Consider the following 25,513-nt stretch of genomic DNA (forward strand, 5'->3'; position numbering starts at 1 on the left):
GCCCCAGTGGGCATCAAACGATGGTCCTCAGATCTCAGCCTCCTGAGTAGCTGGGGTTATAGGCATGAGTCACCAGTGTCCAGCTAATTTTTATGATTTTTACTGATCATCTCCCTCACTAGACTAAAAAACTCAAGAAACAGGTCACACCATCTGTCTTAGTACCTAGCTAGCCCATGGTGAGCACTCACTAGACTTACTATGTGACTGAATGGAGAGTTATGAGGGGGATGGTGGTTAAGGCAGGTTTGTAGGCTAAAGGCTAATCTGAGTCTGTTATAATTGAGTAACAGTAAATGTGGAGATATTCAGTCAGTTTTGAGCCCTGTGAAAGATTGAAAAGACCTGAGACTAAGTTGTTGAGGGAGCAGAATGGCCTCATTGTCCAGCTTGAGGACTCAGTCTGCCAGTGGCCCTATGTACAATGGAAACTGACTAGCCTTTGGCTGGGGAATTCCTGCCAAGTCTCTAGCTTCCTCCCTAACCTCATTCTACCAATAACTTGTGGCCATAAGACAAAGCAGTCTATGGAAGCATCCTTGCTGTTGCCATAGAGAAAGAAAGAGGCAGAACATGGAATATGCAAATCATCTACTAAGGACCACACCCAAGAGAAGGTCCTGAATCAACGGTAACTGCAGCACACATGTGGTAGACAAAATCCTGGGATGAATGGGTAAAGAAATTGGGGATATGCACACAATAGCATGTCATTCCCCTTAAATAAAGAAGGAACTTCTCCCACATGAAACATAAACTTACCCATCAGACAGTGTGTTAAACAAAATAAGCCAGCCACAGAAGCACAAATACCATGTAGGTCACTTCTAGGAGGATCTAAATAACTAAACACATAAAAACAAGAAATACAATAGCCTTGCCAAGATCTGGGAAGGCAAGGCTTAGGAAAAATGGGAAATGCAGACTTTTAATTATATTAAATGGATGAATTCCAAAGAGTTGCTGTACAGAATCTTGCACAGTTAATGAGATGGTATTCAGTTAAGAAAGTAACACACATCTTACGTGTTCTTACACATACACTGCACAAAGAACCATTGGGGAATATTAGATATGATAATTATTGTGATGGTAGTGATGGTATCACAAGGGGGCACATGTACAACTCATCAAATTGCCAACATTTAATATGTGTAATTCTTGTATCTTAATCATATCTTATTGGAGCTATTTAAAAACAAAAAAGCTAGATGGCCAAATTAATAAGGAAGTGAGGAAAAACTGGGAACTTCCATGGCTTAGTAGATATGCAGGAGAGGCTGGGAAGAGGTAGACAAGACTGTGACAACAGTAAGATCCTGTGCTGTGTCCTCAAGCTGCCTGGATGGAATGTAGAGCTTTGTCATTGAAAACTGGATGAAAATAAAAAGCTGTGGAAGTGGTGCTGTGGCTCAAAGAGGTAGAGCACTAGCCTTGAGCAAAAGAGCTCAGGGACAGTGCCCAGGCCCTGAGTTTAAGCCCACAACCCAAAATAAACAAACAAACAAAAAATCCCCACCAAAAAACAAAAAAGGAAAATTGGTCTGTTTGGGGCTGGGATGTAGCTTAGAGGTAGAGTGCTTGCCTGACATGCAGGAAGTCCTGGGTTCAATTCCTCAGTACCACATAATCAGAAAAGTCCAGAAGTGGTGCTGTGGCTCAAGGGGTAAAGTGCTAGCCTTGAGCAAAAGATGCTCAGGGACCGTGCCCACGCCAAGGTCAAGCCTCAGGATTGGCAAAAAAGAAGTGTATTCTATGTGGAGTATTGGAAATTTTATACAGAATTTCTAGGAAGAAGAGATGACATGAAACACAGAAATTACAATCCCTAAGATTAAAAACTGACCAAAGATTTTTTTTTTCATCTCTGAAAGGTCATGATTTGGCCCCAACTCCCAATTTCCTTGACTGGTAACAACAAATAACAATATTAACTTTGGTTGTATTACATTTAAGGTCATTAATTTCATGTTGTTTCACTTGATTTCTTTAAATTCAGAGCAGTTTGCTTCTGTCAAAATAGGTCAGTTCTGCATTTTCCAGAGACTTTCCATACCTGGCATGTAAAGTACATTATTGCTGTTTGTACTGAGAAGCCCAAACCCATGAGTAACTGTTACCATCAAAACTATTTAACAAAGAAAATCATGGCAGAGTTATTGTTTTAGAGAAAACCTGGTACTACAAGCACAGTGATGGGCCTGCCCTGGGGCTGGCAGGATTAGAGCTTATGGAAGCTTGCCTTCAGACTTCTCTGTAAGAATTCTCTAATCTCCTTGAGAATGACTTACAGACTCTGGGAACACATCCCGGTATTACAGTAGTAGGGTTTGAGGAGCTGTGAAATGCCCTGTCTAAAGACTGAATTGCTGCTAATGAGAAAGGTGTCTTCACACAGCTGGGGAAGGGGTGAACTGAGGACAAATCAAGTAGGCAAAAAAAATCCTCTCTCTCCTAAAAAGAAAATGAAGCTAGGGAGAAAATCGAGGGAAGTAGTGTTTGATTGCATCCATTTCGCAGAGAGAAAACAGCAAAACAATTTAATTCTGAATTCTTCAGGAATCTTCCAACTAGGCTATATTTCCAGAAAAAAAATAACTTGCTGATAAAAGTCACGGAGTCTCGGGTAAATCAGGAAAATAAGAAGTCTGAGGAACAGTTGATTATAGCTGACAGCCAAGATGAGAGATTTCTAAAGCCTGGGCATATCCAGGTTGACTAATTACTGATTTTGGAGCCGGGTGGTTTGATTTGTTATATATTTAGAAGATATTTGACAACCATGAGAATTTTAATAAGAAACCTCATGCACGTGCAGCACCACTGTGGTCCAACTGCCTTAAAGTTTGTTTGGACATATTTGGAAGAGGCAACTATGGCAAAAGTAAATGTTAATTTCCAAATGTAAGAAACATTGCCTTTGGAATCATTTTCCTAAAGTTTAGTCATCAAGTATGGTTTCCCCCATCTTTGCTATACCAGAAACTTAATTCTTCTTAGTCATTTAATATTTTTTTCAAAGGACCACTTTTTATACTTTTATTTTAAAGGCGTCTTTCTATAAATTATTTCAATGTTCTAAAGAGAAAAGAAATGTTTAAAAGTAAATACAGTGAAAATACAACCTTCTATTTATGCTGTGTAACCGTTGTAGCTTCTCTGAGACCATTCTTTGCTAAAAAGAACTTTACTTAAACAAAAGGAAAAATAGCAAGTGTTTGGGAATCAAAACCTACTGAGTTCTATACTGAGCAGGTCTTCTTGATTCTATCAGGATTCTGAAAGGATCTGAAGAGGGGCCTAATTTTTCTCATTGTGTAATTAACAATGCTCATTTCTGTTGGGTCCCCAAACCATCGTCAACTCCATCAGCATTTGGGAAAACACTGCTTGAGACCTGAGAAGAAACTTGCTTTAGAAAGCTAACCTAGAATGGCCAGATGGAAACTTGAATAAGCATTTGGGTGGCAGGCATAAACAGCATTAGCCAATAAGAAACGAGACAACCTCCCAAAGAATGGAGTAGGTAGGGGTGGGGATGGGAAGATAGATTCTAGTCAAATGATGTAAGTTTCCATCAAAGAGGTCAACAAGGTCACACAGCATGGAGATTACAGATATTAATAATACATTGTACACTTGAAAATTGGTAACAGAGCAACTAAAATATTCCCACAGGAAAATCTTCGAGTACATGGAGGTGATAGATACGTGTTAATATATGTTAATATGTTAATGGATATATGTTAGCTTGACATAACCATTTCTCAGTGCATTTACATAAATCAGATCATCACATTGTTCACAACACACACACATATATATATAGTTTTTATTTGTCAATTCTACATTAATAATTTTTAAAAATGACAGTCTGAAATGGGCAGATCAATAGAGTTAGAGTGTAGGTTAATGATTGTTTGGGGATGATAGGGAATGAGGGATGACAGCTAATGAGAATAGGCTTTCACTTTGAGGGTGATTAAAAGGTCCTGAGATTAGAAAATGTTCAAGGTTGGATTGCCTACTTTGAGGCTATTCCAAATGTGGCAATGAAAACATAGCAAGTATTTCTGATTAATGTAGGTATTTGCACCAATCTGTTGGGGATGTTGAGTCAGCAAGATGACCTCTCTTTTGTCTTCTCAGTGGAGATCCCATGCAGAATTTCCATCCCTCCCTCCTCCTGAAAGTCCCCAAAGGCTATGGAATATCTAGATTAATCTTACTCAATATGGATACCACTAGCTGTTTCTTTGTACTGTCTTCTCTCAGGAGTCTAGGGTCCTCTGTCCCAGAGCCTTTTCCCAATACAGCATAGGGCTTAGCAGCACATACTAAAGTTGGATCCTGTCCTTGCATGGGAAGGTTGCATGGGAAGTATCTGATCTGCCTTAGCCTCCTGCCCTAGAAAGTGGGGATAGGCATAATAAACCTCCTGACGGTTCTGGGACTTTGCAATAATATATCATATTATGGTCTTGGTTAGTGTTGATCTATAAAGCTCATTACTATTAATTGGAAAACACTTGTTCTTAGTCTTCAGTTCAATACGCTGAAATTTTTTGCTCTATGCTTCTCTTTGCTAACTTACTTATTGCACATAGGTAGATTTTTTTACTCCAGAAACCATTCCTGTTGCTCAGGTTGGCTTCTAAATTGGTATCTCTGGATCCTTTCTTGCTCATGAATTTCCTTGTCTGGTTTACCAATTTTTATCTTCCTAGGTCCCATAAACACCTCAAATACCACCTATATAAAATGGGATTCATTGTTTCTTTCCCTGACTTTAATCTGTACCTTTCTTCTGTTTTTGTTTTTGTAGAGTCCTGTGCTCTGATGGTACTTTTTAATGAATTACCCTTGTTTCATTCTCATAGGAATTCTTTTGTGCTATTATTTTTCTGTTCATACAAATGAATACACAGAGAACCAGAGGGTTAATTAACTTCCCAGGAACACTTAAATAGGAAAAGGACTTGAATTTAAGCCCATCCAGCTCCAAAGACCATTCTCCTCATCACTTTGCCTTACTATCTTTCAGTCTCTGGTGATTCCCAGGTTTGAAATTGTTTCTGAGCTCCCACTAACTCTTCCCCAGCCATTCTTCACTGCACGTTACCACAAAGGTAACTTTGAACAACCAAATCTGGTGCAGCTTAAGGTACTGCAAAAATATACATAGTTTATCAGATAAAAACCCAACCTCTAGCATGGCACATTGGTTATTTAGCCAATCACCATCCATCTTTGCAAGCCCACTCTTCAGGTCCTGCATGTGTTTCATTGTTATTCAGAAGAACTGGAATATACTTGGTTTTATTAACCATCTGTTTATGTTAAGAATTGTTTTTTCACTTAATGAACTCTTATACTATTTTAAAAATAAGTCTAGTATTTTTTGTGCACATGTGCAAACAGACACACAATGCACAATGGCGTCTTCATAACTTGGTGTCAATGTCACTTTAAAATTTTTGGTGATGTTCTGTATTTGCACAAATTGTTAGTTGTGGGCAAAACTGGATGTATTATTTTGCAAGATCACATGAATTTTAAAATAATTACTGCAAATTAAAATATTAAAGAATTTAATGTAGTACTTGACTTTTTCCACCAGGAACCAGCTTGAGAAAAATAGTAGGCATATAACTATAAGCACTATACACTCAAATTATTATAATTATGCTATATGTCTCTTACTAATTTGTTCTTTGGGACTGGACACTGAGGGACCTTCTGTATTTGACTTCTGAAAGGAGAGTACAATCTTCCTGACAAAGAGTACAGTCTAGGCTTTTGACACAGACAGACCTGGGTCAGTGCTTTATTCTCTTTTATCAAAATGATTATCTCTGTGGATTGGAAACTGGTCCAGAACCCTATGCCCAACACTACCCATTTGGAAGTATGCTTCACTGCAGGAAGTGAGATTCAAACTCACCATTTTCATTGTGATGATATATATCTGGCCTCCTGACATCTTCCAGCCAGCTTTCCTCATTTGGGGAAGAATTTACATCATCGAAGATACTTCCAGCCAGCCAGGATTTAGAGGCTCTGGGGTTGAAGAAAGACGGAAGAGTGTGGCGGATTCTCTTTTTCTTTCGGAATACTCTAGGAAGAAATGGAAGTAGCCTAGTGAACAATAAGTAGCAGAATTGAAACAGAATTTGGTGAGAAGGACTTGATACATAGATTATTTCTGAAGACCTATCATTTACTGTTATACTAAGGAAGGAATACTACCCAGGCAGATGAGTACTACAAGCCAGAGATACTGCAAATATCCTACAGTGTGCAGAACAATTCTTCACAATATAGAATCCTCCAAGTTGGGTGCCAGAGACATGTAATCCTCTGAGGATTATGGTTTGAAGCTAGTCAAAGCAGAAAAGTCTGTGAGATGCTTATCTCAGATTAACCAGCAAAAAGGAGGAAACGGAGCTATGGTTGAACTGATAGAGCACCAGTTTTCTTTTCTTTAAACATATAAATGATTTAATTAGTCTCTTGGTTAGTTTAGAACACTATTTTGTGAGGATAAATTCCATTTATTAGAGCAAAAAGAGAGTGTATGGAGCCTTTGAGTTGAGGTATAGCTTAGATTTGGGGTAGCATTTGTGACTATAGTCTTTTATGCCCCAAATCCACATACTATGGGAAATCCAGAGATATTTCTTCAGAATCTGCTGTGTGCTGGGATGTTGGGTCAATACCCAGGATACTGAGATACTGTTGGAGAATGGCAAGAACAATACAGATATATCTAATGTGTTCCTTACTCTGTGCCAGGTAGCTTTCTCAGTGTGTTACATAGACAAACTCATCTCACCCTTAAAATGGTCGCATGAGATAGGTACTGTTATTACTCATTTTTTATAATTAGTTTATTTTGTGTTTCAATGTAAGAAAGACTTCTTCAGATCTTTAGTATTTTACTTTTAAAATACGTCTTGATGTCAACGATTTAACTCTTGCTGTGTGTGTATTTATTTTTTAAATTTTATTGTCACGGTGATGTACAGAGCAGTTGTGGTTACATAAGTAAGGTAGTGAGTATATTTTTTGTTGAACTTGTTACCCCCTCCTTCATTTTTCTCCCCCTTTACCTCCCCTCAACTTCACCCTCCAGTTGTACTGATCATTTTCAATAGGGTGTCTTGTGAGTATCGCTGTCGCATTGGTCCCTTTGTCCTTTGTCTCACCATTTTGTTGTTCATTTCTGAGGTCAGGAAACTAAGGCCCAAAAGGTTAAGTTACTTGGCTAAGGCCATCCAGAAAGTAAATGACAGAGCTGGTTAGCAGCCCCAGACAATGGAGCTCCATAGCCTCTTGTGCACTCCATGACATGTTGGGGACACATGTCCTACAAGTCTTACTAATTGGCTGATTTGAGAGCACTGGAAAGGCAATGCTAATGAAAAACAAAGGGGACTTTCTTGGATATTGGAGCATTCTTGGAGATAAGGTTGGAGAGGTAAAAGGGACAGATCATGCTGGCTCCAGTGGCTCAGGCCTGTTACCTCAGAGAATGATTTGAAGTCTCCTGGACAAAAAAAAAGTCCAGCAAAATAACCAGCAAAAAATAGGAGTGGAGACATGCCTCAAGTGCTTGGATGGTAATCACCAGCCAAGCAAGCCAACAAAGCATGTAAGGCCCTGGGTTCAAAATTAGTATAGGGGGAGACAGCTCATAAAGTTTAATATTAGAGCAAAATGGAGACGAGGGGAAATGAATGTTGGTGACATGATTTGGTTTGCCGTTCGGAAAGACTTTCAAGCACCAAGGATGACATGGAGGGCCCAGATTGAGGGCAGAGAGGCGAGTTGAGCACAAAACAGAGTAACTTTGTTGGTGCCTGCATGGCCTGTGCGAAGCTCTGTGTTAAACACATTATACTGGTGAGAAACGCAGGGAGTCTGAACTGAAGCCAAGTAATGCAAAGAGGAAATGGGACACTTTTCCCTTTATAACATTCTGCTCTCCTGCGGGGGCGTCCTCAGCTGCTCTCAGAAGATGCATTTTGGATTGGGTTTCCAGCAGCATTGAGATGGATTGCTGTAAACCTTGGGCATTCTTATGCTGGTGATTCTCAGCCAGAGTGATTCTGGTCCTTAAGAAATATTTGATTATTTCTGGAGAACTATCTTTTACTGTTATACTAAGGAAGGAATACTACCCAGGCAGATGAGTACTACAAGCCAGAGATACTGCAAATATCCTACAGTGTGCAGAACAATTCTTCACAATATAGAATCCTCCTAGTTGGGTGTCAGAGACATGTAATCCTCTGAGGATCATGGTTTGAAGCTAGTCAAAGCAGAAAAGTCTGTGAGATGCTTATCTCAGATTAACCAGCAAAAAGCAGGAAATGGAGCTATGGTTGAACTGGTAGAACACCAGCCATGAGCTAAGCAAGAGTTCCAGGTCCTGAGATTAAGCCTTAATACTGGGGCACATAGGTGTGGGAGTGCATGCGTATGTACACACACACACACACACACACACACACACACACACACACACACACACACACACACACACAAACATACACTCCTGCGCATCCATCTCTGCATTGCGATCATTTTTAACTTTATAAATATAAATCACATCGTTTTTGCTTGGCTCCTCTTTATCTACAGAATAAAATCCAGTCTCAGTGTGATGGTAACCTCCCTCCACCCCATCCTTTCTTATGTGCTCAGCCTTGTTCTTGCAGACTTCCCCTTCCCTTCCCACCCAGGGTCTATCCTTGCCAAGCTTTGTACATTTCCTAACTATTCCAGGATTCTCAGGACCTTATGTCTGTGCCTTCTCCTCACTTCCCGCTTCATTTTTTCTAACATAACCCGTCTTCTAGGACTCAACTTAATCACCACCATCTCTAGGAAGCTCCTTTACCTCTTTCACAAGTATAGGCTTCTTTCTTTTACTCTCTACCCTATTTGTATTCTACATATCTGTATCTCTGCATCTGGATTGCTTCAGTTCATTTTCATTTTCACCTTAGGTATCCCTGTCCTGGATTCCTTTTTTGAGGCCCACAGTCTCAACCAGTAATGAGCTCCTCATAAATGATTATTGAGTGGATGAATGGATGAATGATGGATGGACTTGATTGCTGTTACGCAATGTTCTCTACTTACCTAACTAAGTTCTCCTTGTACATAACACTGGTCTGAGAGGGGTTCAGGGTAACGTTCCCATCGCTGTCACAGAGGAAGCTGTCCTCTGTCCAGATGTAGTAGCCATTGGTGAGGAGCCTGGGACTCCTGCGGCAGGCATGATGGCATCCTGTCAAGGGATCTATGGAACAGCATTCGAAAGAACTGTCACCATCCAGGAAGTCACAGGCAAATCTAGAGAGAGAAAAGACAAACGCTGGGGAGAAATTTCAATGGATGCCTGTGGAAAGAATGAGACTAATGACAGAAAATCAAAGAGAAAATGTGGTGGCAAAGCAGACACTCCACTGACAAATTCTAGAATCTACTTGTTTGAGTGGTGCATAAGATGTGGCCACCCAGTGCACTGATGGGGAATGGTGGCTCTTATAATAAAATGAGATGGGAAAGCATATTTAAAAAATACATCTGAAGGGGCAAAAGTACCCAATACAGTTTCTCTACTTAGTAAAGAAATAAGTTACACCTTTCTACACTTAAAATGCAGGCATGTTCCAAAGAAAGGATTTTATTCCTGGATTAAGATTGCATTTTGTTTTGAGATAGAACTGGAGATACATAGGCCCACAAAATCTGCATGATAGATAAAATGATATTTCTAAGCCAGGACACAATAAGACAGTCAGGAAAGGAATCTGATGGTTGAGAAAAGCTTCACACCTTACCTTGCAAAAAGGCACTCAGGAGACAGCTCTCTATCACGTTCACTATCTGACCTAGAAGAATCTGCATAAAAAAATACAAGAGAAAGTTTTACATCTCACCAACAAGTATGACCAAAAGTGTGTGAATAGCTGATATCCACCCCCAGCAGAAAGATCAGAGTAGTGAACCCATCCAACACATCAGCCTAACACAACTTGTCCTCAAGTCCCTACAGGGAACAAAATATGATACAGGAATTTCCCTATTCTGTCTCTTTGTACACCCTACCATCTTCCAGAAGTTCCTTAGTGCAGAATTTGACAATAATTAAATCACTAACCCCAAACAGAGCTTAGGAAAGGAAGAAAACATCATATGTAAAGCTAGGGGAAACTGCAATCAATTTCCAATGTGTTGATTATTGCAGCTTACTCAGTAATCTGAGGAATTCAGTCATTGCCCAGTTTCTTCCAGTTTAATGCATTTAAACAGACTTCTAATGTAAGGTAGTGAGCAGAAGACATCAGACATCATAATCTGTAAGGTTTTCCAATATATGAAGCCTGTGAGCTATCTTTATTAGAGAGCATCCATTCATCCATTCAAGCTTAGCTACAGATGTAGCCATTGGTCTGGGGAGAGTTTCAGCTGCTTAGTGAACTAAATTCTAGTGCAGCATTTTGAAATGTAAAGCAATGCAAGTCAGTAAGTCTTAGAGCTAGGCCCAGTGAAAGTTGATTCCTTCAGGGACAATTACTTCCCAACACAAGCACAGAAATTTACACCTTCAGGATTGAGCTGGTTGGTTTGTCAGGAGAAAATTGTGGGTTTGTGAGAGGGAGTTAGAAGGGGGGTTGAAGGAGAAACTAACAAGAGGAAGGAAGCAGTGAAACCACTACCGTTTTAACAACGCCCTTGTTTTCTGAAAGTAGTTATCAAAATCATTCAGCATTTTTTCTAGACAGTTTTGCATCTTAACTGTAGCTGATAAACAATCTCTTTTCACATTTATGCACAGGCATCTTAAATTTGGTGATTATTTTATTCTACTAAGAAAAAAAATGCCACATTTCTCTCAAGGAAAGAGATGAAGTCAAAATCATTGCCAACATGCACACTGGCATTTAAGAAGCACAAGCTACTGACAGATGGTTAATGGTCTGAGTATCAGCAAAATCAAAGCAAGGAAATTGCTAAAAAGAAGTCTAATCGTTCCAAAGATAATTATGCATAGCAGTTCTCCTACATTTATTTGCTACTGGGGTCGACATCAGTTGAGAGATTCGGTGCATCTTGGGAAGGCCGTTCGTTCAAACTTCACAGATTTTCTGCAAAAGACATTACAAAAAAAGATGGACTATATAATAAAAATAGAAAAAAGGATGCCAAAACAGATGGCATCTACTAATTGCACTAGTCAGATTTGTTTGCTGAAATAGTATAGGGATGGAGGATTGAAGGCAAGAGACCAGATTGTAAGGCTTCAGTAAGCATGGGTCTGCCTGAAAGACTTGGTATGCTGTGTTCTATTGTATTCCTCAGCTAATCTGATTCATCTTTTCCTAGAAATAAAGTACTTTATTTGGGAAAGCAAGACTCACAAAGGCTGATTTGTCATTCAGACAAAATAGTGTGAGCTACTTAATTCAGAAGTCTGCAAAATGACTGGTTCTAGAGTCTTCTCCACTCTCTCTCCAATACATTTATTTGTATTTAAGTCATCTGACACAAAACAGACTCATTACGTTTATTAGCTTTACAAAATTGAAGGTAGTGTCTGTCTTCTACCCAATGGCTGGAACCATCGACAAGCAGTTGAGGCTCTGTGCTGTTTTTGTAATTATTATCAGCTTGTTATCAGCTTGGACATTCCTAAACGAACACAGAGCTCAAAATAGTGTTCAGTCTGAGCAGATACCAAAAGTCAGTTCCCGTCAACATGTAATGTGTTTCTTCAGTTACAAATTAAGCAAGTATCAATGTGTAATTTATGTAAATTTGTAATTTATGTAAACTTGGATCATTTACTTTTCTTACAACAGTCTACCTTCTGTTGACTATTGGGCTTTTTATATATAACTACACTAAGAGCTTTGCAAGATCTGATTCACTACTCTAACCATTAAAAAAATGATAGTTAGTACTGGATTGTTTTGAAAGCATCAAACAATAAATCACTCATGCCAATTCTGAAATGCCAAAATGACTACTTCAGTAAAGAATATACAAACATATTTTTTTAAATGTATCATCAAGCTGGTAAATTCCCTTTAAAGAGATAGGGAGATTTTTCTAACATTCCTTGGAAGATCTCTAAAGCAAAGCACACATTTACAAAATCCCATTTGTTTGGAATAAAAATAATACATGGTTTACAATCTGATACAGTAGTATGTCATTCTCTTTCAATTTTGATCAATATGTTCTGAACATGCCCAGTCCAAATTACCCTACATTAGTTCTGAACTAATGAAGCAGCAGATTCTGCAGAAGGAAGCAAGATTTTACTGTTTTGCATCATAAATGTTTGTAGCTGTCTATAGGCAGTACAGTGACTTTCAGGCAAGAATTAGTCATAGAGAAAACAATTCCCCTTACAACTCTAGAACTTTTCAAGAAAAAAAATAATTTGTTCATACATGTTCCTTCCAGAGGAGATCCTGGTTTCTTCTTCCAGGTGAGAAATGATAGAACAAATACTGAAATCCGAAGCTTCCTGTGGCTGGCAGCAATATTGAAGGCTGAGCAGTTCTGGAAGTAGCTTCAGGATGTCAACAAGTGCAGAAGTCTCTTCACAAAGGAAATCCCATCTTCCCTTTAAACGCGCGTGCGCGCGCACACTCACACACACACACACACACACACACACACACACACACACACACACACACACACACACACACACACACACACACACACCTCTGTCCTGTGCAATTGCAGAGACTTTGGTCTTCAATGGTTGCTTGTTTTTTTATCTGTATCCTAGAAAAGAGTGTATAGGTCTTGTGAAAGTCAGCTGTACAGCCCTGCTTGTTTTCTTTCAAAAGCAGTCTGCGTAACCAGTGGCAGAACATCAGAATGAGGTCACACTTCCTGTCAGGCTCACATCAGTGATATTCACATTGAGGATCTGGTGAAGTTCACGACAGTCTCCTGGACCAGCCGCTGAGGATTTGCAACCTTGGAATATGGCCACATTATATACTGTGGTTGCTTAAGGGTTGATTTTTTGAGTTAACAACTAACCCCAAGATTCAGGAACTGGAGAAAAACTTTCAGCCAGGTTTTTTTTTTTCTTGTTTGTCATCTTCTGGTTATATTCAATTACAAGTAGTGCATTGTTACTTAGTTTTTTTGTCCAAACTATTTAAATGCATAGAGAATGACATGGGTGCTACTCAATACAGAATACTGTTAGACAGTAGGAGCACAGGCTTAGGAAAATTGTTACAGTGGTAATATGTTGATGGAACAAATCTTGGCTTTTTCAAATACTCTACTGGTGGCATATTATGTTTTCATTTATATTTTTATAGCACCTAAAGAACTTGATACTGCTCATGTGTCTCTATACATGTATGCTGTTTAAGTGATAAAAGAACAATCCATTCCATAAACTTTCAGGCAGCATTAAGGCGTGGAAAGAGTATGGATTTTGTACTCACAGAATGAGATTTAAACTATCTACCATACTAGTGATGTGGCTTTGGATTCTGTACTTAAGCACTAAGTTACAATTTTCTCAAATACAACAACATATACCTCACAGGGTCCTTTGGAGAATCAAACGAGATGAAAGAAATGAGGGGAAAATTGAGTCCTCCACAAAATTGCAGGAGATATATTTCTTATTAGTTTCTTATAAACTCACTTTTTTGAGGCCTAGGTTGTTCAGGCTGGCAGAAAAGTTGATGTCATCTACTCCTTGGGATTCCCCTCTCCACCCACACACCAATACTGTGCAACGTGACAAGTTCTTCTGTGGAATAGGCCCTAGGCAACTGAAGCATTGAATATTCAAATCCAGATGAGATGGCTTCCAGGTTTGTATTGTTTACATAGGACTAATCGTGATTATCTCATATGTTTTTGAGCATTTTCTATAATCTAGGCATTGCACTCAACACTGTACGTTCAAGACTTGATTTAAATATGACACAGTCCACCAAGTGCATGTGATGAAATGGAAGTAAGATCAGAAAGTTTGGGATGGCTTTCTCTCATACTGCCAAAGGCCAGAGCTGGATTTCCATCCATACTTCTCCAGGGCTCTCCTGTCTTTAGATCCAGTTGTCTCCTGCTTTGAATCGTTAACCTCAGTGTCCCCATTGACCTAGGACATTTCTAGATAGCCACCGGGCTTTCTTCTTCACATTGCCTGATGGCTTGTCTTCTGCTCTCTCCTCATTCCTCTCCTGCTTCACTTCAGGCTTTTCCTTAGCACTTCTCAGCATGTAGTATGGCTTACAGTTGATTGGTTGTAATGACTTGAAAGGACTAAGAATATTTTTATTTTCCTAATTTCTATAGCACCAGGAACAAAAAATAGTGCAGTTCATATAATAAATCATCAATTAACTTGGAGAATCAACAATATGTGAATTAAAGTCCAGGCAAATCCTGACTTCTGAACTTTTGTTCTGTTGATAGAAAATTAGAGTTGCTTCAAATATGTTCCACAGTTTGCTCAGTCCTCCCCAATCGACAGAGGATGCGTGTGTGCACAGGGAAAGAGATAAGCAGTATATGTAAGAATGAAAAGTCCTAGAAAAAAAGACTTCTACAAAATAGAGATCACTATATATCTTTTAAATTATATTTGGCATTATAACCACACATAAGTAAAATGGTCTTATTATTGCTTAAAATTATTTGCCTGGAGAAATATTTGCCCAGATAACACCTCCAAACATCTGTGTTCCAGAGCTGTATTTCACATATTGCAATTTGCTGTGAACTGCCCAGGATCATGTAAAAGTAAGTAGGAATGATGTAGCATTTCTTGCCAGTTCCTGCTGGACGCTGCTGCTCTATAGGATGATATTTGATAGCCAGGATGCTTGAGAACACTTTGGAAAAAATGCTATAGATTTCTGAACTTGATAAATTAATTAAAAAATACTACAGAAAATAAATAATAATATCTGCTTGCTTAAACCCCTCCTGTATTTGCTATCTTTTCTTTCTACCCCAACCTCATATTTTTCTTGTACATTGTGTTTTGCTGGATCAAGCCAGAAAATTAGGAGAAACCAATAGTACTGCCTGTGTAGCTCTCAAGTGTAGCTCTTTCTCTCCATTTTCTCCTCCGGGGCTCCCACTGCCACATTCTTCTGCCTGAATTTGGTACCAATATTCCCTCTCTCTGATATCTTCATCAGGCCACAGCTAGGATGATCTTTTTCTATATGGATAAATGATTATAGCACTCTTCTAAATATTTCAATGGCTTTCATTGTTCCTTTCCCATTGTAAGTTCAAAATCATCCCTATAATCGATGATGCTTTGTAGGGTTCTAGCCTGCCTATTTTCCAGCCTCTTACCATACCCTACCCTATGTTTCCTCTAGAATTAGACCATACTGAATTTCTTTCGGCCTTCTTACACTGCTCAAGTTTGGCCTTTTGTCTCGATCTTTCATTTCAAATAGCTCTTTCTCTGAGCAGTTTCTCTGCTCCTCCAGACCATGTTGCAGAGGTCATGCTTCTCTACATGTTTCCTTAGAAGCATGCATCACAATTTTCCTTGCTGTTTTCTTTCCTCTACTGTGAGCTTTAGGATCATAAGACCCAGTTTTTCTGTTTGCTATTCTGGATTTTATGAATGACATAGAATCTAGTACACAAAAGACACTTACTATGTGAGTATGACTTTCTGTCATCTAAGTCTGGCTGGGCTCTATGCAAAACATTGTACAAAATTTGATCAGGACCAGAAGGAGATATATGGTCCAAAGTCTGGAAAAGGCTAATAATCTGGAAGGAATGAGAGATTAGTTATTTTGTCACATCCATCCTGCCACAGCAAAAATCACCCTCCAAATCCCAGTTGTTTATAGCAATAAACTTTTATTTTCCCATGTGATGGCTTTATCATGTCACTTTGCCTAATCTAAATTACATTTCCTAGACTTATTTCCTTTTATTTTATTTTAGTTAGGATGGATGTTAAGAACAAAACATAGGGGCTGGGAAGGTGGCTCAGTGGTAGAGCACTTGCCTTGTATGACTGAGGCCCTGGGTTTGATTCTTCAGCACCACATAAGCAAAAAGAAAAAAGCCGGAAGTGGTGCTGTGGCTCAAGTGGTAGAGCGCTAGCCTTGAGCTGAAGAGCTGAGGAACAGCACCCAGGCCCAGAGTTCAGGCCCCACGACCAGACCAAAAAAAAAAAGAACAAAACATACAAGTTTTGAAAGTGGAGATGGAGAAGGAGCTGTGCTGATTACTTGAGGCTCAATGTCCATCTGACTGTTATAGGGCAAATACATTTCCACAGACCTTTTGGCTCAGTTTGTGAAATGAGTGGATGCTTCCTTTCCATTAGCTTTACAAATTCTCACCCAGAGCTGGATGTGACTATGCAGCAAGACCATGAGTTGTTGTTGTTGTTGTTGTTTTCAGAACACTCCTGGCACTAAAGGTAGAGGCTCAGACCTAGTAAGAGCCCAATATAGCTGTCAGTGTTCCAGCTGGTTAGTGGGGATTCTAGTTTTCCTTGCTTTCCCCTACTTCATGTCCATCTTCTGACCCTAGCCAAATCTCCTGTGACTTCTGGTTAGGTGTTGCTTTTTGAAAACTTCTTATTTATATATTCATTTATTTAGGCCAGTCCTGGGGCTTGAACTCAGGGCCTGAGCACTGGCCCTAACCCTCTTTGTGCTCAAGGCTAGTGCTCTACCACTTGAGCCACATCACCACTTCTGGCTTTTTCTGAATAGTTTATTGGAGATAAGAGTCTCCTGGACTTTCCTGCCTAGTCTGGCTTTGAACCAGGATCCTCAGATTTCAGCCTCCTGACTATCTAGGATTACAGGCATGAGCCACCAGTGCCTGCCTGGTTCAATATATCCTAAAAAGGAAAAACATACAAGTAAACAAATTTAATTCTCTCATCAGATTGCATAATCATATGAGGTTCAATTCCTGTTTTAAGCAGCTGGCAAATCCTCTTTCATTCTGAGTTGTCCTGTCTCTGCTTCAGTCTGACTCAGGCATCGTGTCGTGGGGTGGCTGCCCTGTTTTCTGTGTCATCATTTTAGGAGCAAAGCTGGAGGATAAACCACTCAGGATGCTGCCTCCTTGATGAAAAGGGAAGAGAACAAGAGAGTCAGAAAAAGGCCATTATGGCCTTTAAAGCTTCTTTTCAAAGATGGCATCTGAACTATCCATTTATTGGTTGTAAGCCAAAGCCAGATTCAATGTCAGTGAAGTAAGGAGGTACATTTAAGAGTCCCAGAGTTTTAGGACCTAAAACAGATGTGTGCAGGAGGAGGGAGTAACTGGGAATGATTGTCTAATTTACTATGTTCTCCATTTATGGTCACAAATATTTATATCTCCCCCACCTTTGACTTAAAAGTGTTATATATACCTCTCCCCAGGGGATACCCTGAATTCTCATTTTGTTTTGCAACTTGATCTAACAGCAAATTCTATGTCAATGTGGGATCTAGACATAGAAACCTCTAAATTATCTTGGCTTTGCCTGACATTCACTATTGCAACATGGCTATGTAAATCCCATACACTCCTTCCCATGTAAAAAAGAGCAATAATGGTAGTCACGCAGCTACAATGAATCCAGCAATACCCTGAAACTGAAACATCAAGTGCTGTATAAGCCCTATATCCTGTGAGTGGGGAACGCTCCTTAATACAACTCTGTTTCTTCTCTCATTGGTGGCAATTGAAGCAATTATTTGTGGCTCTTGGCTCTTCTGTCTGGAAAGGAAAAGTATTCCTATTTCATTGCTCTCACTGACCACCTCCAAAGACTAGAATATATCCCTTGAATGGGAGAGAGGAAGGGAGTTGCTAAGAAATGGGGGCTGACATAGAGGAGGTAGATCTAAGAGCGATTAAGAAAATTCTTAGTAAGAGTCTAAGTACAAGCTCATGTCACAAGAAGTAGGAACAGTATTTTATTGATCTTTATAATCACCAGCAGCAAACACGGGGCCAGAGGCAAAGTAATCAAAGAATGCTCAGAAATTATGTTTTCATGAACTCAGAGAGTGACATTGGATCTACCTGCATAAATTATAATGACTAGATAAGTGGGTCTCTGAAAAATGCCATTAAGAATCATTAGGAAACACCTGGCATTTGGCAGTTTGTGAAACATTTAAGTCTTCTATCTAATTTAATTCTCACTACCACTCTTTGAAGTAGATTTAAAATTCCCATTTACATGAAAAGAAGTGAGAATCAGAGAAATAATTGGCCCCTAAACATACTGGTAATGCCTTGAGTCTAATGCATAATTCCGATCCTTTTCCAAATCTTTGGCTCTGATATACCTTACTATTTTCAGTTGTTGTTTACAAGTAGCAAAAGTAGGCTTGTGGATTTATTTCCTTCAAATGTAGAGTCAACATCCCTGTCATTTTGAGAGGAAGGAAGGAAGGAAGGAAGGAAGGAAGGAAGGAAGGAAGGAAGGAAGGAAGGAAGGAGAGAGAAAGAAGGAAAGAAAGAAAGAAGGAAAGAAAGAAAGAAAGAAAAAAGGAAGGAAAGAAAGAAAGAAAGAGAAAGAGAGAAAGAAAACCATATGATGCTTACCTTCATTCTCATAAAACCAGTTCCACTGAATGTTTTGTAAAACACAGAAGTAATTCAATACCTGACCACAGGGTATGTTGCTTCAGAATCTGTACTAAAGCAACCCAGTGGCTGTGGCAATGCTGGTACTGACAGCTCCTCATCCTTCTCCCTTCCCCAGAGGGAGAACACTTCTATCAGAATGTCCAGCAGTTACCTAGGAGACGTTGGCATTGCTTTGTGATCTTGGTTGAGAAGATAGTCACAGACAAATTGCAAATAGCCTTTAAAATGCTCCCATAGGCTGAGACTTATAGACTGCATCCCCAAACTATCTCTCAGCATGTTGGTCTACTTGACTACAAACTATCTCTCAGCATGTTGGTCTACTTGACTACACTATTAAATAATTTAAGATCAGGACTTTAGCTTATTCATTATTAACCTAGTCCTACTCTTGGCACATTTCAGATGTCCAATAAATGCTTTTGGAAAAGAAATGAAAATGCAATCACATTTTTTTCTCAGCATTTGTATTACAACTACAAAGAGCTATCAGACAGTAATAATGATAGCATCTACATAGAGCTCTTCTGTGAACGTTTCTTCCTTTTCAGAGTATAGTTTGAAGACTGCTTCCTCTATGCAGTATTCCTTGATTCGTCCAGTCAGAATGAACATATTCCTATAACATCTCTATTTCAAATTATTTTGTACGTACCTTCATATTATATGTTTCTACATTCATCTCCTCCTTTCATAGTATGGCACTCACTTTAACTTACTTCTTGCTCCCTCACTAGACATCATCTAGGTGTTAGGTTAGCAAAATAAAATACTAGTTTTAGAGTCCTATGTGCTGAATGTATGCCTCCTGAATTCTGACATGGAAGCTCCAATTCCTTTGGGAATTAGGGCAGTATCCTAGAGAATAACAACAAGACCTTATTTTATTTTATTTTTTATTTTTTGTCAGTTGTGGGGCTTGAACTCTGGGCTTGAGCGTTGTCCCTCAACTCTTCAGCTCAAGGCTAGCGCTCTACCACTGTGCCACAGTGCCACTTCTGGTTTTCTGGTGGTTAATTGGAGGTAAGAGTCTCACGGACTTTCCTGCCCGGGCTGGCTTTGAACCATGATCCTCAGATCTCAACCTCCTGAGTAGTTAGGATTACAGGCGTGAGCCACCAGGGCCCAGCACAAGAAGGCCCATATTATCACTTTTACAGTACCCATGATTCTTGCCATGGTGCTTAATGCCTGTTTAAAAAAAAAAGGGAGAAAGGCATTCTGTCCATAATGTGTTAGACAGTTAGACAGTGGCTAACTGCAGATTGGGAAGCAAGTTCTCAGAAGTGTGATAAATAATCTCTCTTACTTCAGTCACCTACTTTATGGAATTTTCTTCTGTTCTAGCAGCTTAAACTAAAATATGAAGTGATTCAATGCATAACAAATGAATGCATCATGTATGAGTAGTTCAGGTTGTCTGTTGTATTTGAAGATGTTGTTGAGCTATCAATGCTTTTAAGCATAAACAATCACTATGAGATTACAAGTTTCGGTTACTGTTAGTTTGTACAGTTTCTATGTTCTGTTGCTCACCTGACCGTCCCTCTGCTGTACCAACCCCAACCGTGCATTTCTGCTGTTCAAAGGCTGGCTCTAAAACCAGATACCCAAGGAATTAGGAATTTGAATGTCAATGTCTCAGAAGAGTCAACTCTCATTTGGCTTGTGTTTCTAATATTTTATTCTAGGAAGTGTATCCTCAGCTTTCCTAAATGCCTGAGATTTTCAATTTGAAGATACACTCAGTATGAGGCAGTTGATTGGATACTAATTACTTTTGTTATTTCACTTTTGCTTTCTTTCTTTCAGGTAGCAGCATTGTAATTTTGCTTAAAAGAACTGCTTACATTCATCTCTCAGTTCATAGGATTTGAATTGATCTCCAGTCTGGCTTATCTTCTGGGGACTTGAATACATATTTAAGCCATATCATTCCAGACATACTGAACTTCATGCAGATCAGTGAGAGAATTACTTCTAAGACTTGTTTTTATGTTTCAGGATGCTGTAATGATGAGTAGGAGGCTGTTGGGAACCAGAGTATGAGTCAAGCCAACACTGAAGAAGTCTATGAAAGAGGTAATTTGATCCCTGAGTCAAAGTACCCAAAAGGAAGACATCCTTTATCTTACAAATACCACAATCTAATAACTTCCCCTTATGCTTAAGCCATTAAAGTTTCAGTACTAGGCAACCAAATGAACCCTAGCCCCTGAAACTCTAAAACTTTTGTATATGCAGGGATCGTTTAGGGTTGTTAAGAGGCAATATTCAGTCCTAAGGTAGAACACAGGACCCAGGAACTGACATTTTAACTGCCAGCCCCATTTAGTCCTATGCAATTCCTAAATTGGCCTCGCTTGAGAAACTCTGGTATAATTGAGCAATAAATGATGCCCATGTTAAAAAAATCAGAAATACAGTGTCAACACAGCAACAAGTAAGGAGCCCACCTTTGTTGATACTGGTATGGCAGAAGAGAAATTTATCTGAGGAATCAAATGTGGATCCCACAGTCAGTGTTTTCGTGTCTCAGGAATCCTTACCTCATTTCTTGTGAGAATTTCTTCCTGCTCTGTATTGCCTGAGAATGTATCTCTGCTTATTGGAGACTGCATAGGGTCCACATGTTCCAGTATAATTATTAGTAGGAGTTCCTTCCCTTCTTAAAGAGCCAGAGTTGAATGATAAATATGCCCATTTCCCTGCTTTAGGGCAATCAGCACACAAAACAAAGTTCCTTGTCTTTCTTGTAGCATTTTCCAAACCAGTTATACATATATGTATAGATGTAATATATGAATAAATGCAGCATATGTTAATATATTTTACATATATTATAGTGCACACACACATATGTAGCCTTTAGTAGAAGGGAACATGTTATCTCAAAATTGTTCTGGCTATGTGTAGAAGTCTTTCAAATCTCAGAAGCCCAAGTGGCTTCAGAGTAGTATGTTAAACTTACAGTAAGTAGGTACTTACAGTTGTATATACACATTCTAAAGTCATCTGAACCATCAATCACCCTTAGGGTTGGCTTATTCTAAGAAAGCTTTCTACAAACCTACAGTAGGTAGCAATGACGAATGCATTGGAAATGCTTCAAATATATTATGAATATGAACATGGGTAAAGATGATGCCCATCAGTTTGTTCTTTCTCTGGAGGCTCAACTGTCAAGAATTTATTCTGGAACAATTATATCTCCAGTTGCTTAATAAATGGACATAGTATCAGAGAGACAAAACTAATGTGCTTTTGCAAGTGAAGGAAGTGACATTAATGTCATTGCCATTTATGGAATGGGAGATTTTTCTGGAATTGTCTATTGCCAGGTAGGCTTCTACAAAATTAATCTAATAAAACAATGCAAACATTGAATTGCTTTGTCTTTACTAATGCTAAGTCCAAATATTAAATAAACACAAAAATACCTTTTTGTGTTTAATGTGTGATTAAGGAATTTCAGATTCTGAGTGGTGCCCTTTCCCTCTCTTAAGATACACATATAGTTGTCAAATATTCTAGAAAGTATTAAGGCTCCCTATTCACAGTTTTAATATTGGAGGAATTTAGATCAGTGATTTCTGCCTAACAACTGTTATTTCAAGATAATTGGCCAACGACTTGTTTGGTTCTGCTCAAACACAGCTGTAAGTTGTTTATTTCTATATTTGGAGGTGGAGTGACTGACGGCTGGCATCAACCATCTGGAAGAGGGTGTGTTAGGTGAAAGGCGAGAGGACATACCATACATAGGCCCATTACATAGCTGGGGAGTCATCTTTAGATTATCTCTATCTTGCATCCTCGCCACAATCATTAACTCTGTGGCCATATGGCTAAAAGAATGACGACCTACATGAAGATTGTTAGTTTTATCCATTTTTTTTGGCTCACAGCCTGACCAAGACAAAATGAATAGGACAGAATGCTTTCCAAATGATGTAGGGTATCTGCAGATCATGGACTTTTGGGTCAGAGGGACCTAAGTTAAATCCTCATTAGTTAGCTGTATATCCTTTGACACATTTTCTAAGTTTCTTGATGCTTGGTTTTCAGTTTTCTTTTTCTATTGCACAAAATAGAGGCCTTAATGATCATATTTTAAAATATATATGTGTGTATTACAAAAACTATCGAAGAAACCAACAGTCATAAAAGTACGTACTATCCAAGGCTCACATGAAAAGTGGAACCATTGCTTGAATGATTCCACAGGTAAATATGTGAAGGAATGAAGGAGTGAATTCTACAGTCAATGAGGGGCCAGTGTGCAAGGACTCAGAAGTCCAAGTGTGAATGTGCTGAAGGAGTCTGCATTGTTCTGGAATGCAGGAAAGACTGCTGACTTAGAGTTTTATTGATTTTTAATATCCCTTCTTAGAGCATATATGGTGTAGCACATTCTACTTTCCTAAAATCAAATTCATCAATAATAAACTACACCCATCTATTTAAGATATTGTCATGACATGACATACAAAGCATACATATTATGGAAACAATGCATTATAAAATATTTTCAGTATATAATGTTCAGTTATAGCTCGCAAACAAGTATAATAAAGTGGCCAAGTGTTTGCGCTGAAATTTATATTTACTCTGTATGTAACATCTCCAATATAGACTGGTGCGTCCTAGCTGTACCTCAAATACTTGGGGATAACTTAGCTGTTGAAGATCTGGTATTTTAAAACTGAATAACATATTGCTAATGTTCAGGAAAAAAATGAATGATCTTCGTTTGTGTTACATAGTTGCTTCATTCTTGAAATATACATTAAAATCTTTCAAAATATTTACATGTAAAATTTAAGTTTTATGTACAATTATAGACAGGTTTTTCAAACGTATGAGTGTCATCGAGAAGCTGTATGTGACCTATGGAAATGCTTCAGTGTATAGACTTCACTGTGTATTTTGTTATACCTAGCAGCTCTTGTGTCCCTCCTTCCTAAATAGTAGGAGTGTCCTTCTGCAATCAGATGTCAATGAAAAATACCCTCTCTCCTATTTCCAATGTGCACTCTATGGGATGATATGAATTCAAAAGGGACACCCTGAACAATCCATTCCAATCACTCCTTTGCACACGAACACATTTCTATTTTTGTTCTTTAAAGTTGCTGTGATGAAATTGCTTCTATAAAGTCCCAATTAAAACAGAAGAGTCATCTGTTGGGATAAATTGGTAAATCCTCAACAAATAGTGGAAAGTGAGTACAACTGGGTTATCTTTTATGTTTTAAAGTACAAAATTACCCTTGTGTTTCATTTAAGTTATTAAAACTTCAGTAATATATAATATTTTTATTAGTAAGCAGGGGGCTCTATCAGGCATGGATATGATTAAGACCTAGGTTAAAAGTCAGAAACTTGATTCTTGGTACTGATACTGATGCTGAAACATATTTGTTTTAATTTAAATATCCTTAGCTATATTAGATAAAATGTCCTAGATAATTAAATATAATCAGCATTGTTTTCAGCCAATTTGTTTCAAGGGAAATTCAAAATATGAGTGGTATGTTGACTGTCTCTAATAAATATTCCTGAATGTGCGGATTAATCAGTTTGGGCAAAATAATATTGTGTAACAATAACTCTCAGTAAATATCTTTATACAATAAATATTTTTCTTATATATTGGTTATATATTATTAATCATTACTGGTCTCACCATTATTTATCTGGAACCTGGGTTGCTAGAGCACCTATTATATCACTGCTATTTACAATGCTAGGCACACAGCTTGGTGAACTACCTTCTTACATTCCCAGATAACTTTGATGAAGTTCTCTTTTATTTTTGTTTTGTAGCAACTCAGATAGTCACCCACAACAGTAAGGAGGGTGAAAAATATTATCCTGCTGTGCCCAAAGATAGATTTTAGAAGTATCTGGGACACTGAATTAATGACAATTATAGAAGAAATTTTCTTAAATATCAAAAGGATTGAATATGTTGAAAAACCAAAAAGAAAAAAAAAAGAAGACAAACATCTCTCCCCTACTGACTGCCTTATTTGTAGCCTTTTATGTACCACCATGTGCAGTGTAGCTCAAGCAGCTATTAGCAACACAGTAGGTGCTGAATGAGTGTCTTTTGAATAAAAGGATGAATATGAATGTGGTAGCTTAATTTACCCAATATTCCTCTATTGAAGCTTAAAGAGAGTTACTTTGCTATTTTAACTACACACTATGAAGAAAGACAAAAGTATCATGTGTATGCAACGATACACTTTGAAAACTTGGAACCAGAGCAGTACAGTGGAAACAGGCCAAAAAAAAAAATAGATGTTTCTTCTCCATATTACTTTGTGATCACTAGTAGGTTCTCCCTGTAGAGCTGAGACATTGTCCTAGATACTTAGCACAGTCTTTGGATACTGTTGGGACTCAGTCTACGTGCTCTCATTAGCTGTGTAGTCTGGGCAGTAATTCCACCAAGGTAGCCATAGGTTCTACAGTTTTACCCTCTCCCCCATCTTGGTTTTATATATATATATATATATATATATATATATATATATATATATATATGTATTGTAAAGGTCTAGATGGTGCAGCAGAACAATTGTGTTGTAGTTGACAATGAAAGGAATCCTTCACATCCATCCCAGGACGCCAAGGCAGGCAGGCACAGAAGAAAGACTATTAGAAGGTTTATTAGAGGAGCCACATTTCTCCCAAGAGGGAGCACATGGCACCCTTCACTATCTAGGTAGCAAGAGGGGGGGCAGGAAGTGAGGTAGGTGGGTACTCAGGTGGGTCTGGGGGGAGAGAGGGAGTGGCCAGCTGTATGGCGGGAACTCCAGGGGTGGGAGCAGCTCAGGTCTGGGTA

The 25,513-nt window shown here is 38.7% G+C and overlaps 1 protein-coding gene across 5 annotated transcripts in view; it reads right to left on the bottom strand.

The window, feature by feature from the left end:
• The window catches only part of Tmem71 (transmembrane protein 71), a 34,941-nt gene extending 16,181 nt beyond the window's left edge, over positions 1-18,760 (bottom strand). For 2 of the 5 annotated variants that reach the window (XR_011365712.1, XR_011365711.1), the window contains exons 1-5: positions 12,474-12,881; positions 11,081-11,162; positions 9,855-9,915; positions 9,151-9,363; positions 5,945-6,117 (exon numbers count right to left, since the gene is read on the bottom strand). Coding sequence is in view for 3 of the 5 variants with exons in the window: in XM_069991424.1 (XP_069847525.1) it covers positions 5,945-6,117; positions 9,151-9,363; positions 9,855-9,915; positions 11,081-11,126 (493 nt within the window). In the remaining 2 variants the exon portion in view is untranslated. Of the gene's footprint in view, positions 1-5,944; positions 6,118-9,150; positions 9,364-9,854; positions 9,916-11,080; positions 11,163-12,473; positions 12,883-15,692; positions 15,811-16,922; positions 17,133-18,612 lie in introns of those variants that run through there. The other 3 variants (XM_069991424.1, XM_069991425.1, XM_069991423.1) reach the window with 3 other exon arrangements.
• Between the last annotated feature and the right edge of the window lie 6,753 nt (positions 18,761-25,513).

This window comes from Dipodomys merriami, unplaced genomic scaffold, assembly GCF_024711535.1.
Source record: "Dipodomys merriami isolate MVZ:Mamm:240054 unplaced genomic scaffold, mDipMer1.0.p SCAF_4, whole genome shotgun sequence".
NCBI classification, from domain to species: Eukaryota; Metazoa; Chordata; class Mammalia; order Rodentia; family Heteromyidae; genus Dipodomys; species Dipodomys merriami.